The 20105-nt window shown below is 38.5% G+C and overlaps 1 protein-coding gene across 3 annotated transcripts in view; it reads right to left on the bottom strand.

Annotated features, from left to right (window-relative positions):
* FAAH2 (fatty acid amide hydrolase 2) overlaps window positions 1-20105 on the bottom strand; it is a 399339-nt gene that overhangs the window by 214258 nt on the left and 164976 nt on the right. The window contains exon 1 of one of the 3 annotated variants that reach the window (XM_063804045.1): window positions 3882-4378. The exons of 1 other annotated variant lie outside the window; for it this stretch is intronic. In XM_063804045.1, the coding sequence (XP_063660115.1) occupies window positions 3882-4073 (192 nt within the window). In that variant the 5' untranslated portion in view covers window positions 4074-4378. Of the gene's footprint in view, window positions 1-3881; window positions 4379-20105 lie in introns of those variants that run through there. One more of the 3 variants, XM_054676504.2, reaches the window with a different exon arrangement.

Below are 20105 nucleotides of genomic sequence, written 5' to 3'. Positions count from 1 at the left end.
TAAACAAAACTAAAATGGCAAATTATCAGGAAATTCACAAAAAGAGGATCATTTCTTATCAATTATATTGATTATGGCTAAAATTGTCCTAATATGCTTTTATTTATAAAAAGTAAGACAATATATAAGGTATTCAACTTAAAATAATAGAAAAATAAAGCAATTTTTTTAAAGAATAACAAGATCAAGATAAAATTTAATAACAGAAATAAAATAGGAACAGTAACAACAAAACCAGTATAAAAAGATGAACTAACTTTTAAATACCTATCAAATGGATAAACTGCAACAAGCATGATGGAGAAAGAGTGTGTGCAGAAAAATGGTTAGTATTAAGAATGAAAAAATAAGGTACAACCATAGATACAGGGGAGATTTATAAAATTATAAAAGAAAGTTACATGTACTTTTTCTTTTGGGTTAACTCTACTTGTCCTTTAGAATTATGCGTCTAGTAGGTTTTCAGTAAATGTTTGTTAAATGCATGCACAGACAGAGATTTCAGACACCATAACTCAATAGTCTAGTGTATACAGAGCTCTAGCATTAAGAGCCTGGATTGTCAAGCTGATGTCTAGCACCTGGTCACTCCATCAACGTATACAACCCCAAAGATCTTCAACTGCCACTGCTACCGTAATTGAGTTTGTAGCATGCAGCACGTGAGAAAAAAAAAAAAGCAGGGATTAGAGGTAGAAGTTAACATGACCATAATTGCCATTTGCTAAATACTTATTATATGCCAAGAACTTTATATATATTATGTCATTAAATATTCCTAGAAACACATGTAATGTTATCCCCATTATACAGATGAAGTCATTGAGGCTCACTGAGGTTAAGTGACTTAACCAAAGTCACATAGCTGAGCCTGGATATTTGTGTTTGCTTATTCCAAATGAACCTTGCTGTTCATTTGGAGAAATGAAGACTAGGTACATGGTTAGAAAATCCATTCACTACAGAGAAGTACAAATGAAAAGTGAAAGCTTCTCACTCTCTCTCTCTTTCCCTCCCTCTCTCCCTTATTCCCTTCTCCCCTCTCTTCAGCTCTCTCTCCCTTCTTCACACAAAAGGAATCATATTATATTCATTGCTCAGTACCTTATATTTTTACCACGTAACATAATTCAGAACTATTTACGTATCTGTTCCTTTAGATCAACTTCATACTTATTTTTTATTACTTATCTAAAAACTGAAAATACTTTTTTCTAATTTTCTAAAGTATTGATTATATTTATTATAAATAGGTAACATGAGCACACGTTTCAAAAATCTGAAAGTAAAAAAGATCATGCAATGAAGCCTCTTTCCACCCTTGTCTCCTAACAAAGGAGATGAATAAAGGGTGGGACTTACGGTTTCAAAACCTCATTGACTTTCGGATCATCAACAAAATCAAATATCCAAATGTGCGAAAACAATGACCAGGCTATGTATGATGGTGGCCATAAGTTGATGTATTTTTGGCAAGGCCCAACCTTGGATATCAACTGAGGCTGTGGAGGTTCAGATGACATAGTGGTAGCCTGAATTCTGAATAATAGAAGAGTAATCATAGGGACACAAAAGCAAGCAAAAGACAGTAGACACTGACTCACAGGAAACTGACTGTTCAATCAGAGCTCGTTATCAAGAAGCATACTCTTCCATAAAGTGCCAACAAAAATTAAGTAAGATTTACCTGGCTCTACCACTTTCTAGCTGTGTGGCATTGGACAAGCTATTAGAAAGCGCTAAACTTTATTTTCCTTCTCTGTAAGATGATGATAATCATATGTACCTCAAAATGTCATTATGAAGATTCAATTTACAAAAATCTAAGTAAAATGTTTGCCTTATCAAGTGGCACATGGTAGGTGTTTAAGAAATTTAGTTGTTTTGCAGTAACAATATTTCCATGTTTAAAAAAGTCAGAAACTAGGGGATAAATAAAACTTTGTATCCACTCCACTTCTCCCCTTCAGAACATTTTTATAAATCTAGATAAACTATATCTAGATCATCTCATCTCATGGGCAAGCATGAATAAAAAATGGCTAGTTACCAAAAACCTGATGATAGTAATAATAGTAATAGTTAATATTTATATAGGATTAGTATGCCAGACAATATTCTATAAGTTTTACATATATGAATTCATTTAATTCATCACAATAACTCTAAAAGGTAGATTCTATTATCAAATCCATTTTTCTTAAAGGATATCAGAGACACAAAAAGTTAAGAAATGCTTTTAAGGCCGGGCGCAGTGGCTCACACCTGTAATCCCAGCACTTTGGGAGGCCGAGGTGGGTGGATCACGAGGTCCGGAGATCAAGACCATCCTGGCTAACACGATGAAAACCCGTCTCTACTAAAAAATACAAAATATTAGCCGGGCATGGTGGCGGGCGCCTGTAGTCCCAGCTACTCGGGAGGCTGAGGCAGGAGAATGGCGTCAACCCGGGAGGCGGAGCTTGCAGTGAGCGAAGATCGCACCACTGCACTCCAGCCCAGGCGACAGAGCGAGACTCCGTCTCAAAAAAAAAAAAAAAAAAAAAAAAAAAAAGAAATGTTTTTAAGATCACAGAGCTAGATCGTAGAAAAGCTAGGATTTCTGAACCCAGGGAGTCTGACTCTAGAGTCCATCCTTCTAATCATTATGTTACACAATCTTCTATGTGCCAGGTTCTTGATATGTATTATCTGCAATTGGTGTGGCACAAGGTCACAGAGCCATGAACAGACAGTCCAAAATTTGAAATATATCATCTTTCTACTATTAGGTTGGTGCAAAAGTAATTGTGATTTTTGCCATTAAAAGTAATGTCAAAATCTCAATTACAAAATCACAATTACTTTTGCACCAACCGAATACATCCCATTGCCTCCCTAACTGGTAGAAAAGCATGCATGAGTGGGTAGAGGCTGGGGAGGGGGTACAGCAAGAAGACAGGATATGTCTTTGAAAGGTAACCAGGAGTACAATACAAATATTAATAATTCATACATTCAGGAGCACATACTGAGATAGTATTTGCGGCATGCCTATTCTTTGTTAAGTAGTATTGTAGATTCTGGAAATAAAGCAATGACGAAAAACAAATGAAACAGCAGAGCGGTGAAAACAAGCAGAGTATAAATAAACAATACTAGACTGTAGCTCAAGATGTCCAGGTAACCAATCATTTATATGACAGAGATGAATAGTCCTGCCTGCACAATTCTATAGAGAACGAATGAGCTGCTTAATTTTTTTTAATTTAGAACTTTCAACAATTTTTGTGCAAATCATTTTACTTCAGTTTCCTTATGCATAAAATATGAATATTGCCTATATAACTGCATCCGTGAAATAGAATATGCTTAAGTACCCAGGCAGAGTATTTCACATATACTATGCAATAAATATATGGTAGACACAGCTTTTACTATCCTAGACCAAGTACTACTTTTATTTTAAATCAATTTTAAAAAGAATTGGTTGAATGGTAAGCAGCAGGTTGATCTGGGGCCTGTGAGAGACGGAAGAATAGAGAGAGAGAAAGGGAGAGGGAGAGAGAAAGAGAGAGACTGACTTTCCATAGCTGAGAATCAGTTTGAAACTCACACCTGCTTTACCCCACACACAGTAATTATGCACAAATAGGACAAATGGATAGGAAGGACTATGACGGTACCAAAATAGTCCAACCCATGCCCACAGTAAATGTCCTTGGTAAAAATAAACGTACTACAACACCCAGAAGTCTCCCTTCATCCCCAATAAATGCCTCTCCTAAGTCAAGTCGCCCTAGTAGAGAATGGAAAGGAAACCACAACCACCGCCACCACTAAGCTTCCTGGATCCTGCTAAAAGACCTGTCCCTCCAGCCTCTTCTGAATTGCATTCTCACCTTTCTCTGTCGGATCAGCTTGGCCAGCTGCATCCCCGAAAGCAGAAGCAATGGTTCAGTCACCGGCCGAGGGGTCTTTGAGGCAAACTTTGGGCCCCCTAAGACTAAAGCTGCTCGGCCTACTAAGCCTATGAGAAAGCCTAGCGCCCGCAAGAGGAACAACTGAATGCGGGCGGTAAATGAAGGTGCCATCGCAGCCTGGATTCCGCACGGTCCTAGTGCTTGAGGGTTACGTGCATCCTGGGGAAAGGACGAGAAAAGTACTAAGCAAAGAGGGACTTATGAAGCTTTTCGTTTACAAGTCCAGTGTCTACCCACAATTCCACAGGAGCTTGTTTATCATCACCTGCAGGGCTCCTAGCCAGAGATGGGGGCGGAGACTTCCCAGCAGCTGCCTGTGTGCAATGCTACCTGTCGTTAGTGCTGTTGTAACCCAAGACAGAAAATGCGTCATAAGAAAGAACACTGGCCTTGGAATTCCCCAGTTCTGCTACTGTGTAGCCCTGGCCAACTTACACTATATCTCCTAGTCAGTTTACTCATAAGAAAAAAATGGGAATAACTACTCCTATATCAAAGGGTTACCATAAACACTAGATAATAAGTAAAAACATTTAGCACAATTTATGGTAAATAGTATAAGTGGTAGTTGTTATAGTTTATTTCAGTTGTGCTTGTGAAAAAAGTGTTGTAAGTATACCTTTGTATACAAATATTCAGTATGCTCAACAAACAACTAAATGGCAAGCATATATACATTTTCCATATGCATATTATTTAATCCTTATAAGATCACTAACGGGTAGTACTGATGAACATCAAATCTCCAGCCCATCTGTCTCCTAAACTGGACACTTGAAATGCCTTTTTTGACATATCCATGTGAATGTCTTCCAGATCGTTCAAACTCAACAAGTCCAAAACTCATCCTTTTCTCCCCCAGACTGCTGCCCCTGCAGGTTTACAAATGGAATTTTCATCCACCCAGTCAGCCATGCCAAAAATCTAGAATCACTTCAGATTCTTCCATTTCTCTTATTCTCATGACAGAATCCAGCCCTTCCCTCTCAACTCAGTCTGGCTCAGATCTCACTGAGGTTTACATGAACTTCTACAAATAATCTAGCTGATCACTCTGCCTTTATTTATAGAGTGTTCTTTCTAATATGTAAATCTGACAATATTACACCCCTGCCAATAACTCCGCAATAATTCTCCATTTTCCACAGATTCAAGACCCATCTACTTTGTCCGGCATTCGACTCTCATGACTGGTGTCTGAAAAACTCTATGCTTCATCCCTAACCCCTTCTATCCCTCACATGCTAAGCTCCTGACAAACAATTATCCGAAAGTTCTCTCTTCCCTCCTTATCTTTGCATCTGCTTTCCCAACCTCTTCATCTAGTTCAGGACAAGTACCACCTCCTCCAGGAAGTCTTCCCTGAACTTACAACTGGGTGTGATGCCACTCTTTTGTAACCCTGCACTCCACAGATTAACAAAATCATAGCACTTACAACCCTCTGTTATGTGTTAGGTTTTTGTGTCTATGCCCCATCTAGATATAAACTCCTCGAAGAACAGGGTCATTCTAATTCCTCTTTGTATTGCCAGAGCCTGACATAGGGCTTGATGAGAAGTCAATACAGGTTTGTAGGCTGAAGGTATGTGATTATGAGGTAATGAGCGTTGAAGATAGGGATTCGAGCTTGGCATTTAAGGTCTTGGGTAGGTGAAATGACAACGTCATCCAGGTCACTGTCTTTTCACCTGCAGAACTTAGGTTGATACTGAAAGTGTCATCACAGCACTTCTAGCCTAATTCAAGCACCTGGTAGAAAGCAGGTTAATCATGACAGGCACATCCAGCAGATCCAGTAAAGAAAGCTGATAAAGCAGGTTGTCATAATCTAGGCTCCATTACAGTTCTGAGCAAAACCTGTTAGCTGAGTGAAACTTCCTTACCAGAGAAAGGTTTTGTCAAAATGAAAATATTTACTTTGCCCAACTTTTGTTACTTTATTTAAGTTGTAAATGACAAATATGTGAGCCTGAGGTACAAAGAATGCTCACTGATTGGGCTCTGACCAGACAGACCTGAATCCAAATCCTAGATCCAGCACTCATTATGTTTTTGACCTTGAACAAATCACTTAATGTCCCTAGGTGTGTTTTCTCATCTGTAAAGTAGAATAACAGCTGCCATATGGTGTTATGAAGATTAAATCACATATGGATGTAAAGCTTCTGTTTTTTTTTACAATCTTAAATATTTTAATTTTATATTAATAGTTAGACCATGTTAAGTATATTGCCATTGTTGGCAACATATCACCAGAACATTTTTATCTTGCAAAATGAATACATACTATACATGAATCGACTACCTGTTTTCCCCATTGACTGGTCCTTTACAAATGCCATTCTATTTTCTCTTTTTAAAAGTGCAACTACTTTAGCTAACTCGTATAAGTGGATTCATACTTTTTATGATGGACTTATTACACTTATCATAAGACCATTAAGATTTATCTTTAAAATAGATGTTAAATTTCCTGCTTTTTAAAAGCTGAGTAATATTCCGGGTTTTGTTGTTGTTGTTGTTGTTGTTGTTTTGTTTTGTTATGATATGGTGTCTCATTCTGTCGCCCAGGCTGGAGCGCCACTGGAGTGCAGTGGCACCATCTTGGCTCACTGCAACCTTTGCCTCCCGGGTTCAAGTGATTCTCCTGCCTCAGCCTTCCAAGTAGCTGGGATTATAAGCACCCACCACCATGCCCAGCTAATTTTTGTATTTTTAATAGAGACGGGGTTTTGCCATGTTGGCCAGGCTGGTCTTGAGCTCCTGACCTCAGGTGATCCTCCTGCCCTGGCCTCCCAAAGTGCTGGGATTACAGGCATGAGCCGCTGCGTCCAACCTTATTCTGTGATTTTTATATTCCAAATTATATTTATCCATTCGTTTGGTGAGGGAAGTTTGGGTTGCTTTCACCTGTTGGCTTTTGTGAATAATGCTGCAATAAATGTTGTAAAAATAACTTTTCATTTGACTGTATATGCAAGAGTTTTTACCTGTGCTGCTTTCTGTTTCATTGGTGTAATTGTCTGCCTTTATGCCAGTACCAAAGTATGTGTATAAAGCTTTTGACAGTTCCTTTCTAGTACATCATAGTGGTTTATATTCATTTGCACTGGGCAAAGAAATGGATACTGTCCATTTTTCTGAGTATAAATAAAAGAAACAGGAGAAATCACCTTTTGTCTCAAAAAGGAAAAAAACAAAAGTGAAATACTATGTGATAACTATGTGTGTGTGTGTGCACGTGATCTGTTTAATAAAGTCAGTCAGGGAGCATTTATGTAAATCACCATCTATTTAAAAATCAAAGGTGGATTCTCAGGAGTTATCCTTGACTTCTTCCTAAACCTCAGTTAACACTATAGATCTTACATTCTTACTATGTCTGCAACCTGTTCTCTACTCTCCATTATCATTGCCACTATTATTATTATCACTGCTATTATTATGTAGTACTTGCCCAATTGGTACTATGCTGACTTCAATCCACCCTCTTTCAAAATCACTCACTAAAATTCAATTTTATTTTTTTCTGGTAAAGTAATTTATGCTCCTATTCATATTGTATGTATTTGGCCTGTCTTTCATACCCTCGTGAAACTATTTATTATCCTCTTTACCAATTTCATAGGTAAAAAAGTGATCTTCATTTTTTTATATTTATTTGATTTGGAGTAATAATGAACACGTTTTTCATATGCTTATAGGGCATTTATATCTGTTTTATTGTATATTGCCTATTCATGTCTACCACACATTTTTCTATTGACTTTTGAGCTTCTACAGCTTTTTAAAATTTCTATTTTTATTGATTCATAATACTTTACATATTTTTGGAGGTTTTATCTTTTTAAAGCTAATTTTTAAGAGTTTTTAATATAGAAAGGGTTTTCATTTTGCTAGTATATGCCTTATATGTTGATTTTCTATCATTAAAAGTTATGTTTAAACAAAGACATTTTAAATGTTTATGCAAACAAGTCTATGAAATTTTACCTTTGTGTTATTGTCTTCAGTGTATTTTCTCAACTGTTAATTAACAATTCACCTATATTGTCCCTCTTTCGTGATTTTATTTGCAGAAATTTTTCTAATGTGCAGATAGATTCTAGCATGGAGTCATGGTGATTGAAGGCATGATGATTGCTGGCTCCCTTGGATTTACCTCCTGCCATTTTTTCACACACACACACACACACACACACACACACACACACCCTTGCTCCAACTATATCAAACTACTTGCAATTTCCTAAAACAGTGGTCTCCAAATTGCAGCTGCTTTTTATTTGTATTTATTTACTTATTCACTATATTGTACTGTGCTAACACAAATATTAAGATTATATGCTACTAGATTCATGTAAAATGTATATTGTAGAACAAAAAAATAACTGAAGGATAGAATTTATTAAAGTCCTAGTATTTTCCTCACTCCAGTGTATCACCTGTCTACTCCCAGAGGTGCTTGCACATTCTCTACACCTTGAAGACGCTGCCCTTAACTACATATACTGTATAATAGTCCTATATCTGGTATCCACTTTCAGTATCCCTCTTGCTGCCCCTCTGAAACATACACAACTAATCAAATCTCAAGATTTAACTCAGACATCAATTTTTAGGAAGCTTTTTCTGACTACTGGAATCCTAGTCTGATTAGATTCACTTCCTTTTTATTTTCTACACCACAATGTATTTTACCCTATCATTTTACCCTATCATTGCACTCAATACACTGCACTGTAATTAAATATTCCCCTCCCCTAAAGCATGGAAATTTCTTAAGGCAAGGATTCTGTCTTAGTCTTCTCTATACCACCAGAGCCTAGAACAGAATAGGTGCTCAAATAATGTTGATTTAATTCATAGATGAATGAATAGAGCCATCATAATTTGTTTGATAATTCCTGACAGTATGCCCTCTCACACAGATGTGCAAAGCACTCAACCCACTACAACCCACGTAGATAAACACAACTATACATGCATATGAAAATATACACCCATATCAATAAACATATCTAGAAGGGGACCAAGATGGCTGACTAGAAGCAGCTAGTGTGCAGCTGCTCTGAGAGAGAAGAGTCGGGTGTGGACACTACCTCTTCAACCAGAACATCCAAGTGAACACTTTGGGCTTCATTGGGGAAACAGCGCAACCCATGGAGAAGAGACGCTGCCCACCCAACTGGTGAGTGAGTGAGAGTCCCCGGGGACCCACACTTCTGACATGGACCTTTGCATCCTGAGCTCAGGAAATTCCCCGTGACTCCCACCACTATGCTGCTCTGGGGACTCCAGACTGACACGGAGAGCTACGTGGAGTCTGGGCAAAGCCACCGCTGGGGCATGCATGGAGTCCCAGGATCCTTGAATCCCCAGCGACCCTGGCACCAGTGGCTGCAGCTCCAGCAACAGGGCAGGCCAGGTTCCCCCGCAGGCCCTCAGGAGAGGGGCCGAATCCACAGGGCAGAGTAGGAACAGATTGCAGGCTTTCTTCCCGGGCACGCCGCAGGATAAGGCCCATTAGCTTGGGACACTAACAAGGCTACCCCAGCCCTGCCTGAGTTCTCAGGCTGGAAGCAGCTCTGCATTTCCCTGAGACAGAGCTCCCAGAGGGAGCAGGCAAGCTGACGTTTTTACACGCTCATGTTCTCATCAGGCTCTGGAGGTAGTATAGAAGTTGGGGACTGACGCGAACCCACAGCACAGCGCAGTCACCTTAAAGGAAAAGCGGCCAGACTGTTTTCACGTGTGTCCCCACCTCCGCTGCTCTTCACTGAGCAGTGCCTCTTGACCTGGGCCCCAAGCACAATCACTCTGCTTCCACATAAACACTTTACTCGGTAGCAGCTCTGCGTTTCTGAGGAGGAAATCCCAGAGACAACCCACAGCTTCTCTGCCATTGCAGCTGCAGTGGTACTGCTCTGCTGCATTCAGGCCAGGGAATAAAACAAAAGGTCGAGTTGCTACACTGGAGCCTCCAGCACGCTGCAGCCACCATACAGAGAGGAGCCCAGTCTCTCTTCCATGTAGGCTCCCACCCCACACTCTTCACCAAGCAGGGCCCCAAGCCTGGATCTACACAGACGTCCCACCCTTGGCTGAGCATTCCCTCTGCTAGTGGCTTTGTATTTCCCTGGGGGAGGGGCTCCCAGAGGCAACTGACAGCCCCTCTGCCACTGCCATTGCAGTGGTTCTTCCCCTGCTGCCCTCAGGCTGGAGAAGAAATGAAGATCCTGAGGGCTTTACTCACATTTCTAGCAAGACACAGTCACCATACAAAGAAGAGCCCACTCTCTCCTCCCTGTTATCCCTCGAACCCCCACTCTTCCCCAAGCGGGGTCCCCACCTCAGGCCAACAGCACAGTTGCCTCACCCCCTGGCTGAACATCTCCAGTAGCAGTGACTCTGTGTTTTTTCTGAGATGGAGGTCCCAGAGACAACCAAAAGCCTTTCTGCCCCTGCCACTGCAATGGTAGTGCCCTTGCTGCCCTCAGACTGGGAAAGAAGCAAAGACGCACAGTGCTTTAACCACACCTCCAGCAAGCCACAGCCACCATAAGGAGAAGAGGCTGGTCTGTTCCCTCCGCAATCCCCTTCCCATCCCCAGGCAGGTTCCCATGGCTTGGGCCAAAAACGCAGCTGCCCCACCCTTGACTGATTGCACCAGTTGATATCCGCTCTGAATTTCTCTAGGGTAGAGCACCAAAAGACACGGGAAAGACCCTCTGCCATAGCCACTGCCAAGGTCTTGTCCCCTGCTGCCTCAAAAGTGGGGAAGGAAAATAAAGATGAGCTCACCACAAGGTTGTGCTGTACAGCTCGCAAGTGCCAAACAGAGGTCTACAGACAGCACTTTAGTGGGAGAGGAGCCTACACTTTCAGAACAGTAAGAGAAAATTTGATGGCAATCATGAGGAAATACAGGCGAGCCACATGGCTAAGCAAGAGCGTATCTATTAGCCGTTACATTTAAGCACCATCTAGTGGATTACAACCAAATTTCAACACCGAAAATACTGTTAATATATCCCCCAGTGAAACCAAGGACAAGAACTAAGCTACAAATAAAGATCCTGCAAAAATGCTTAGACTGCTGAAAACATTCAGAAAAGAAGTCAACTGATTATACTCATATTACACTACAGTTGAAGGAACATCGACCCACACAGAAAGAATGAAACCATCAATGGAGTAAACAGACAACCTACAGAATGGGGGAAATATTCACAAACATCAAACAAAGATCTAATATCCACAATCTCTAAGAAACTTAACAAGCAATAAACAAATAACCCCATTAAAAAGTGAGCAAGAAACATAAACAGACACTTCTGAAAAGAAGACATACAAGTGGCCAAAAAACATTAAAAAAATGCTCATCATCACTAATCGTCAGAGAAATGTAAATCAAAACCACGAAGAGATACCATCTCACATAGTCAGAATGGCTATTATTAAAATGTCAAAAAACTAACACATGCTGGTGAGGTTGTACAGAAAAGGGAAAGCTTATACACTGCTATAGGCGATATAAGTTAGTTCAACCATTGTGGAAGGCATTCTGTTTATTTCTCAAAGAACTGAAAGAAGAATTACCATTTGACCAAGCAATCTCATTACTGGGTATACACACAAAGGAATATAAATTGTTCGACCACAAAAATACATGCATCTGTATGTTCTTTGCAGCCCTATTCACAATAACAAAGACATGTAATCAACCGAAATGCCCATCAACATTAGACTGGATAACAAAAATGTGGTACATATACACCATGGAATACTACACAGCCATAAACAGGAATGAGATAATGCCCTTTGGTGAAACATGGATGGAGTTGGAGGCCCTTATCCTAAGTAAACTATCACAGGAACAGAAAACCAAATACTGCATGTTCTCACTTATGAGTGGAAGCTAAACAATGAGGACATATGGCCACAAAGAAGGGAAAAACAGACACCACAGCCTACTTGAAGGTGGAGGGAGAGAGGAGGCTGAGGACCAAAATATTACCTGACTGGTACTATGCAAATTACCTGGATGGCAAAATAATCTGCACACCAAACCTCCATGACATGCAATTTACCAATATATCAAACCTATACATGTACCACTAAACCTAAAATAAACATTTAAAAAACACATAAAAATACATATACTCATAATGAAAACATGAACTTATACCTGAGGATGCACACATGCACATATACAACTATGCAAATCAAATTTCTTGTTACCCATTCCCAAATACTAACTAATATAAAAACAAATGTATGTCTTAGTAACTATAAACTTGTGCTTAAAGTAGGCAAAAGTGGGTGTGTCTTAATAAGTGTAACACAATAGGTAAGTAAATAGGAAATGATAAACTTTTGACCATGTCCACCACCAAATAAGCTTATTTTGCATACATTATTTTAATTAAACTTCTTATTTTAAGATAATTGTAGATTTACAAGAAGCTGTAAGAAATAATACAGAGATATTCCAGGTGCCCTTTACTCATTTTCTCCCAATGGTAACATCCTCCAAATAAGTACAATGTCATAATGAGAATACTGTAGTTAATATAGAACATTTTCTTCACAACACAGATCTCTCATGTTGTCCTTTTATGCCCACACCACTGCCCAATCCCCTCATTATTCCATAGCTACCACCAATCTGTTCTCCATTTGTATGATTTCATTTCAAGATTGTCAAATAAAACAAATCGTGCAGTATTGTAACCAATTGGGGTTTGTTTCTTTCACTCTGCACAGTCACTGGAGATTCATCCAGGTTGTATGTGTATCAATAATCATTTATTTTTCATTGTTACCTAGTATTCCATTACATGGATGTGCCATGGTTTGTTTAACCTTTTCACTATTGAAGGATATCTGTAAGGTTTTTATTCATTTACATCTTTTGGTTATTATTGAATAAAGCTGCTGTAAACATTCATGTACAACTTTTTGTGTGAACAAAGATATTAATTTCTCTAAGATAAATACCTAAGAGTGCAATTGCTGGGTCATATGGTAGATGCATTTTTAGTGTTTTTTTTTGAAGCTTCCAAATAATCTTGTAAAGTGGCTATGCCATTTTATGCCACCAGCAATATATGTCATCCAGTTTCACTGCATGCTCAGCAGCATTTCTTACAGTCACCATTTTTTTTTAAATTTTAGCCATTCTAATAGGTGTAAAGTGATAGCTTAACATAGTTTAAATTTGCATTTCCCTAGGGCCTTAAACAGTTTCATAAGCTTATATGACATCTATATATTCATTTTGGTGAAAAATCTTTTCATGTCTTCTGTTCATTTTCTAATTGGATTTTTTTTGCTTGATATTAAGGTTTTTTAATTAAAGTCAAAAGGTGAAAAAAGTGGAAGCCCAGTCGTTTTGTTTCTTCTATTAAAGACTGTTTTTTGATATTTCAGATTCTTAGCATATCCGTGTAAATGTTATAATCAGAGTACAGAAAAAAAAAGATCTGCTTAGATTTTTATTAGGATTCCATTGAATCTATAGACCAATTTGGGGACAGCTGACATTTTTTCAAAGTGGGGTCTTCCAATCATGAATATGATATATACATATACACATGCATACATAAGCCCTCAATTATTTAGCTATCTTTAATTTCTTCAGCAATATTTTATAGATTAACTTCCTTGCTATCTATTCCGATGCTGTCATTTTATTCTCTTGCCTGATTGACCTAGCTAGAACTCCCAATACTATGTAAAATAGGAGTGGTCAGAGAGGGAATCAATGTCTTGTGCCAGCTCTCATGGGAAATGCTTCCAGCTTTTGCCCATTCAGTATGATGTTGGCTGTGAGTTTGTCATAAGTGACTCTCATTATTTTGAAGTATGTTCCTTCAAAATCTTGTTTGTTGAGAACTTTTAACATGAAGGAAAGTTTAATTGTACTGAAAGCCTGTTCTCCATCTATTGAGATAATTACGTGTTTTTTGTCTTTAGTTCTGTTTATGTGATGAGTCATATTTATTGATTTGCATATGTTGAACCAAACTCTCATCCCAGCATTAAAGCCTACTTGATTATGGTAAATAAGCTTTTCTTTTTTTGTTGTGGTTCTTTTTTATTATTATTATCCTTTAAGTTTGGGGTTACATGTGCAGAACGTGTTTTGTTACATAGGTATACACGTGCCTTGGTGGTTTGCTGCACCCATCAACCCGTCACCTACATTAGGTATTTCTCCTAATGTTATCCCTCACCTAGCCCCCCAGTCCCCAACAGGCACCAGTGTGTGATGTTCCCTTCCCTGTGTCCATGTGTTCTCATTGTTCAACTCCCACTTATGAGTGAGAACACGCAGTGTTTGGTTTTCTGCTCTTGTGATAGTTTGCTGAGAATCATGGTTTCTGGCTTCATCCATGTCCCTGCAAAGGACATGAACTCATCCTTTTTTATGGCTGCATAGTATTCCATGGTGTATATGTGCCACATTTTCTTAATCCAGTCTATCATTGATGGACATTTTGGTTGGTTCCAAGTCTTTGCTATTGTGAATAGTGCCACAATAAACATACGTGTGCATGTTTCTTTATCATAGAATGATTTATAATCCTTTGGGTATATACCCAGTAATGGGATTGCTGGGACAAATGGCATTTCTAGTTCTAGATCCTTGAGGAATTGCCACATTGTCTTCCACAATGGTTGAACTAATTTACACTCCCCTAACAGTGTAAAAGCATTCCTATTTTTCCACACCTCTCCAGCATCTGTTGTTTCCCGACGTTTTAATGATCATTATTCTATCTGGCGTGAGATGGTATCTCATTGTGGTTTTGATTTGCATTTCTCTAATGACCAGTGATGATGAGCATTTTTTCATATGCCTCTTAGCTGCATAAATGTCTACTTTTGAGAAGTATCTGTTCTTATACTTTGCCCAAATTTTAATGTGTTTTTTTGTTTTTTTCTTGTAAATTTGTTTAACTTCTTTGTACATTCAATTAGCCCTTTGTCAGGTGGATAGATTGCAAAAATTTTTCTCCCATTCTGTAGGTTGCCAGTTCATTCTGATGATAGTTTTTTTTTGTATTATTATTATTATTTTACTGTGCAGAAACTCTTTAGTTTTATTAGATGCAATTTGTCAATTTTGGCTTTTGTTGCCATTGCTTTTGGTGTTTTAGTCATGAAGTCCTTGCCCATGCCTCTATCCTGAATGGTATTGCCTAGGTTTTTTCTTCTAGGGTTTTTATGCTTTTAGGTCTAGCATTTAAATCTTTAATCCATCTTGAATTAGTTCTTCTATAAGGTGTAAGGAAGGGATCCAGTTTCAGCTTTCTACATATGGCTAGACAGTTTTCCCAACACCATTTATTAAATAGGGAATCCTTTCCCCATTTCTTATTATTGTCAGGTTTGTCAAAGATCAGATGGCCGTAGATGTGTGGTGTTATTTCTGAGGCCTCTGTTCTGTTCTGTTCTGTTCCATTGGTCCATATATCTTCTTTGTTACCAGTACCATGCTGTTTTGGATGCTCTAGCCTTGTAGTATAGTTTGAAATCAGGTAGCGTGATGCCTCCAGCTTTGCTCTTTTTGCTTAGGATTGTCATGGCAATGAGGGCTCTTTTTTGGTTCCATAGGAAACTAAGTAGTTTTTTTCCAATTCTGTGAAGAAAGTCATTGGGAGCTTGATAGGGATGGCATTAAATCTATTAATCATCTTGTGCAGTATGGCCATTTTCATGATATTGATGCTTCCTATCCATGAGCACGGAATGTTCTTCCATTTGTTTTGTTCCGGTTTTACTTCCTTCAGCAGTGGTTTGTAGTTCTCCTTGAAGAGGTCCTTCACCTCCCTTGTAAGTTGGATTGCTAGGTATTTTATTCTCTTTGTAGCAATTGTGAATGGGAGTTCACTCTTGATTTGTTTCTGTGTTTGTCTGTTCTTGGTGTATAGGAATGCTTGTGATTTTTACACACTGATTTTGTATCCTGAGATTTTGCTGAAGTTGCTTATCAGCTTAAGGAGATTTTGGGCTGAGACAATGGGGTTTTCTAAATATACAATCATATCATCTGCAAGCACAGACAATTTGACTTCCTCTTTTCCTAATTGAATACCCTTTATTTCTTTCTCTTGCCTGATTGCCCTGGCCAGAACTTCCAACACTATGTTGAATAGGAGTGGTGAGAGAGGGCATCCTTGTATTGTGCTGGTTTACAAAGGGAATGCTTCCAGGTTTGCCCATTCAGTATGATATTGGCTGTGGGTTTGTCATAAATAGATCCTATTATTTTGAGATACATTCCATCAATACCTAGTTTATTGAGAGTTTTAGCATGAAGGCTGTTGAATTTTGTTGAAGGCCTTTTCTGCAACTATTGAGATAATCATGTGGTTTTTCTCATTGGTCGTGTTTATGTGATGGATCACATTTATTGATTTGCATATGTTGAACCAGCCTTGCGTCCCAGGGATGAAGCCAACTTGATCGTGGTGGATAAGCTTTTTGATGTGCTGCTGGAATCAGTTTGCCAGTATTTTACTGAGGATATTCCCAATGATGTTCATCAGGAATATTGGTCTAAAATTCTCTTTTTTTGTTGTGTCTCTGCCAGGTTTTGGTATCAGGATGATGCTGGCCATATAAAATGAGATAGGGAGGATTCTCTCTTTTTCTATTGATTGGAATAGTTTCAGAAGGAATGGTACCAGCTCCTCTTTGTACCTCTGGTAGAATTCGGCTGTGAATACGTCCGATCCTGGACTTTTTTTGGTTGGTAAACTATTAATTATTGCCTCAGTTTCAGAGCCTGTTATTAGTCTATTCAGAGATTGAACTTTTTCCTGGTTTTGTCTTGGGAGGGTATATGTGTTCAGGAATTCATCCATTTCTTCTAGATTTTCTAGTTTATTTGTGTACAGGTGCTTATAGTATTCTCTAAAGGTAGTTTGTATTTCTGTGGGATTGGTGGTGATATCCCCTTTATTATTTTTTATTGTGTCTATTTGATTCTTCTCTTTTTTCTTCTATATTAGTCTCGCTAGCAGTCTGTCAATTTTGTTGATCTTTTCATAAACCCAGCTCCTGGATTCATTGATTTTTTTGAAGGGTTTTTTGTGTCTCTATTTCCTTCAGCTCTGCTCTGATCTTAGTTATTTCTTCCCTTCGGGTAGCTTTTGAATTTGTTTACTCTTGCTTCTCTAGTTCTTTCAACTGTGGTGTTAGGGTGCTGATTTTAGATTTTTTCTGCTTTCTCTTGTGGGCATTTAGTGCTATAAATTTCCCTCTACACTCTGCTTTAAATGTGTCACAAAGATTCTGGTATGTTGAGTCTTTGTTCTCGTTTGTTTCAGAGAACATCTTTATTTCTGCCTTCATTTCATTATTTACTCAGTAGTCATTCAGGAGCAGGTTGTTCAGTTTCCATGTAGTTGTGTGGTTTTGAGTGAGTTTCTTAATCCCGAATTCTAACTTGATGGCACTGTGGTCTGAGAGACAGATTGTTATGATTTCTGTTCTTTTACATTCGCTAAGGAGTGCTTTACTTCCAATTATGTGGTCATTTTTAGAATAAGTGTGATGTGGTGCTGAGTAGAATGTATATTCTGTTGATTTGGGGTGGAGAGTTCTGTAGATGTCTATTAGGTCCACTGGGTGCAGAGGTGAGTTCAATTCCTGGATGTTCTTGTTAACCTTCTGTCTCATTGATCTGTCTGATATGGACAGTGAGGTGTTAAAGTCTCCCATTATTATTGTGTGGGAGTCTAAGTCTCTTTGTAGGTATCTAAGGACTTGCTTTATGAATCTGGATGCTCCTGTATTGGGTGCATAGATATTTAGGATAGTTAGATCTTCTTGTTGATTTGATCCCTTTACCATTATGTAATGGCCTTCTTTGTCTCTTTTGATCTTTGTTGGTTTAAAGTCTGTTTTATCAGAGATTAGCATTGCAACCCCTTCTTTTTTTGGCTTTCCTTTTACTTGGTAGATCTTTCTCCATCCCTTTATTTTGAGCCTATTTGTGTCCCTGCACGTGAGATGGTTCTCCTGAATACAGCACACTAACAGGTCTCGACTCTTTATCCAATTTGCCAGTCTTTGTCTTTTAATTAGGGCTTTAAGCCCATTTACATTTAAGGTCAATATTGTTATGTGTGAATTTGATCCTCTCATTATGATGTCAGCTGGTTATTTTAACTGTTAATTGATTCAGTTTCCTCCTAGCATCGATGGTCTTTACAATTTGGCGTGTTTTTGCAGTGGCTGGTACTGGTTGTCTTTTTCCATGTTTTTTGCTTCTGTCAGGAGCTACTTGACCCACGGGGAACTGGAGCCCAACCCTAGAAGAGCAAGTCTTAGCCTTGGCTCAGGCCTTTCCACCTTGCTTTCCACATCTGGACATTTTGAAATCTTGACAAATATGTTCAGCAATGAAGAGATAAATGTAAAAGTTTGTTTCTCTCCTCTTTTATTTCATTGAGCAGTGGTTTGTAGTTCTCCTTGAAGAGGTCCTTCACATACCTTGTAAGTTGAATTCCTAGGTATTTTATTCTCTTAGTAGTAATTGTGAATGGGACTTCACTCATGATTTGGCTCTCTGTTTGTCTGTTATTGGTGTATAAGAATGCCTGTGATTTTTGCACATTGATTTTGTGTCCTGAGACTTTGCTGAAGTTGCTTATCAGCTTAAGGAGATTTTGGGCTGAGGTGATGGGGTTTTCTAAATATACAATCATGTAATCTGCAAACACAGACAATTTGACTTACTCTCTTCATATCTGAATACACTTTATTGCTTTCTCCTGCCTGATTACCCTGGCCAGAACTTCCAATACTATGTTGAATAGGAGTGATGAGAGAGGCATCCTTGTCTTGTGCCAGTTTTCAAAGGAAATGCTTCCAGTTTTTCCCCATTCAGTATGATATTGGCTGTGGGTTTGTCATAAATAGCTCTTATTATTTTGAGATATGTTCCATCGATACCTAGTTTATTGAGAGCTTTTAGCATGAAGAGGCGTTGATTTTTATCAAAGGCCTTTTCTGTGTCTATTGAGATAATCATGTGATTTTTCTCATTTGTTCTGTTTTTGTGATGGATTGCGTTTATTGATTTGCATATGTTGAACCAGCTCTGCATCCCAGGTATGAAGCCAACTTGATCATAGTGGATAATCTTTTTGATGTGCTGCTGGATTCAGTTTGCTAGTATTTTATTGAGCATTTTCACATCAATATTTATCAGGAATATTGGCCTGAAGTTTTCTCTTTTTGTTGTGTCTCTGCCAGGTTTTGACATCAGAATGATTCTGGCCTCATGAAATGAGTTAGGGAGGATGCCCTCTTTTTCTATTGATTGGAATAGTTTCAGAAGGAATGGTAGCAGCTCCTCTTTGTTCCTCTGGTAGAATTCGGCTGTGAATCTGTCTGGTCCTGGACTTTTTTGGTTAGTAGGCTATTAATTACTGCTTCAATTTCAGAACTTGTTATTGGTCTATTCAGGGATTCAACTTCTTTCTGACTTAGACTTGTGAGGGTGTATGTGTCCAGGAATTTATCCATTTCTTCTAGATTTTCTAGTTTATTTGCTAGAGGCATTTATTGTATTCTCTGATGGTAGTTTTTATTTCTGTGGGATCAGTGGTGATATCCCCTATATAATTTTTTATTTTGTCTACTTGATTCTTCTCTCTTTTCTTCTGTATTAGTCTGGCTAGCAGTCTATCTATTTTGTTGATTTTTCTAAAAAAACAACTCCTGAATTCATTGATTTTTTTGGAGGGTTGTTTGTGCCTCTATCTCCTTCAGTTCTGCTCTGCTCTTAGTTATTTCATGTCTTCTGCTAGCTTTTGAATTCATTTGCTTCTGCTTCTCTAGTTCTTTTAATTTTGAAGTTAGGGCATCAATTTTAGATTTTTCCTGCTTTCTCTTGTGTGCATTTAGTGCTATAAATTTCCCTCTAAACACTGCCTTAAATGTGTCCAGAGATTCTGGTACATTGTGTCTTTATTCTTACTGGTTTCAAAGAACGTCTTTATTCCTACCTTTATTTCATTATTTACCCAGTAGTCATTCAGAAGCAGGTTGTTCAGTTTCCATGTAGTTGTGAGGTTTTCAGTGAGTTTCTTTATCCTGAGTTCTAATTTGATTGCA

The sequence above is a fragment of the Pan troglodytes genome, chromosome X, assembly GCF_028858775.2.
Source record: "Pan troglodytes isolate AG18354 chromosome X, NHGRI_mPanTro3-v2.0_pri, whole genome shotgun sequence".
NCBI classification, from domain to species: domain Eukaryota; kingdom Metazoa; phylum Chordata; class Mammalia; order Primates; family Hominidae; genus Pan; species Pan troglodytes.
This window is presented reverse-complemented; position numbering and strand designations above follow the sequence as displayed.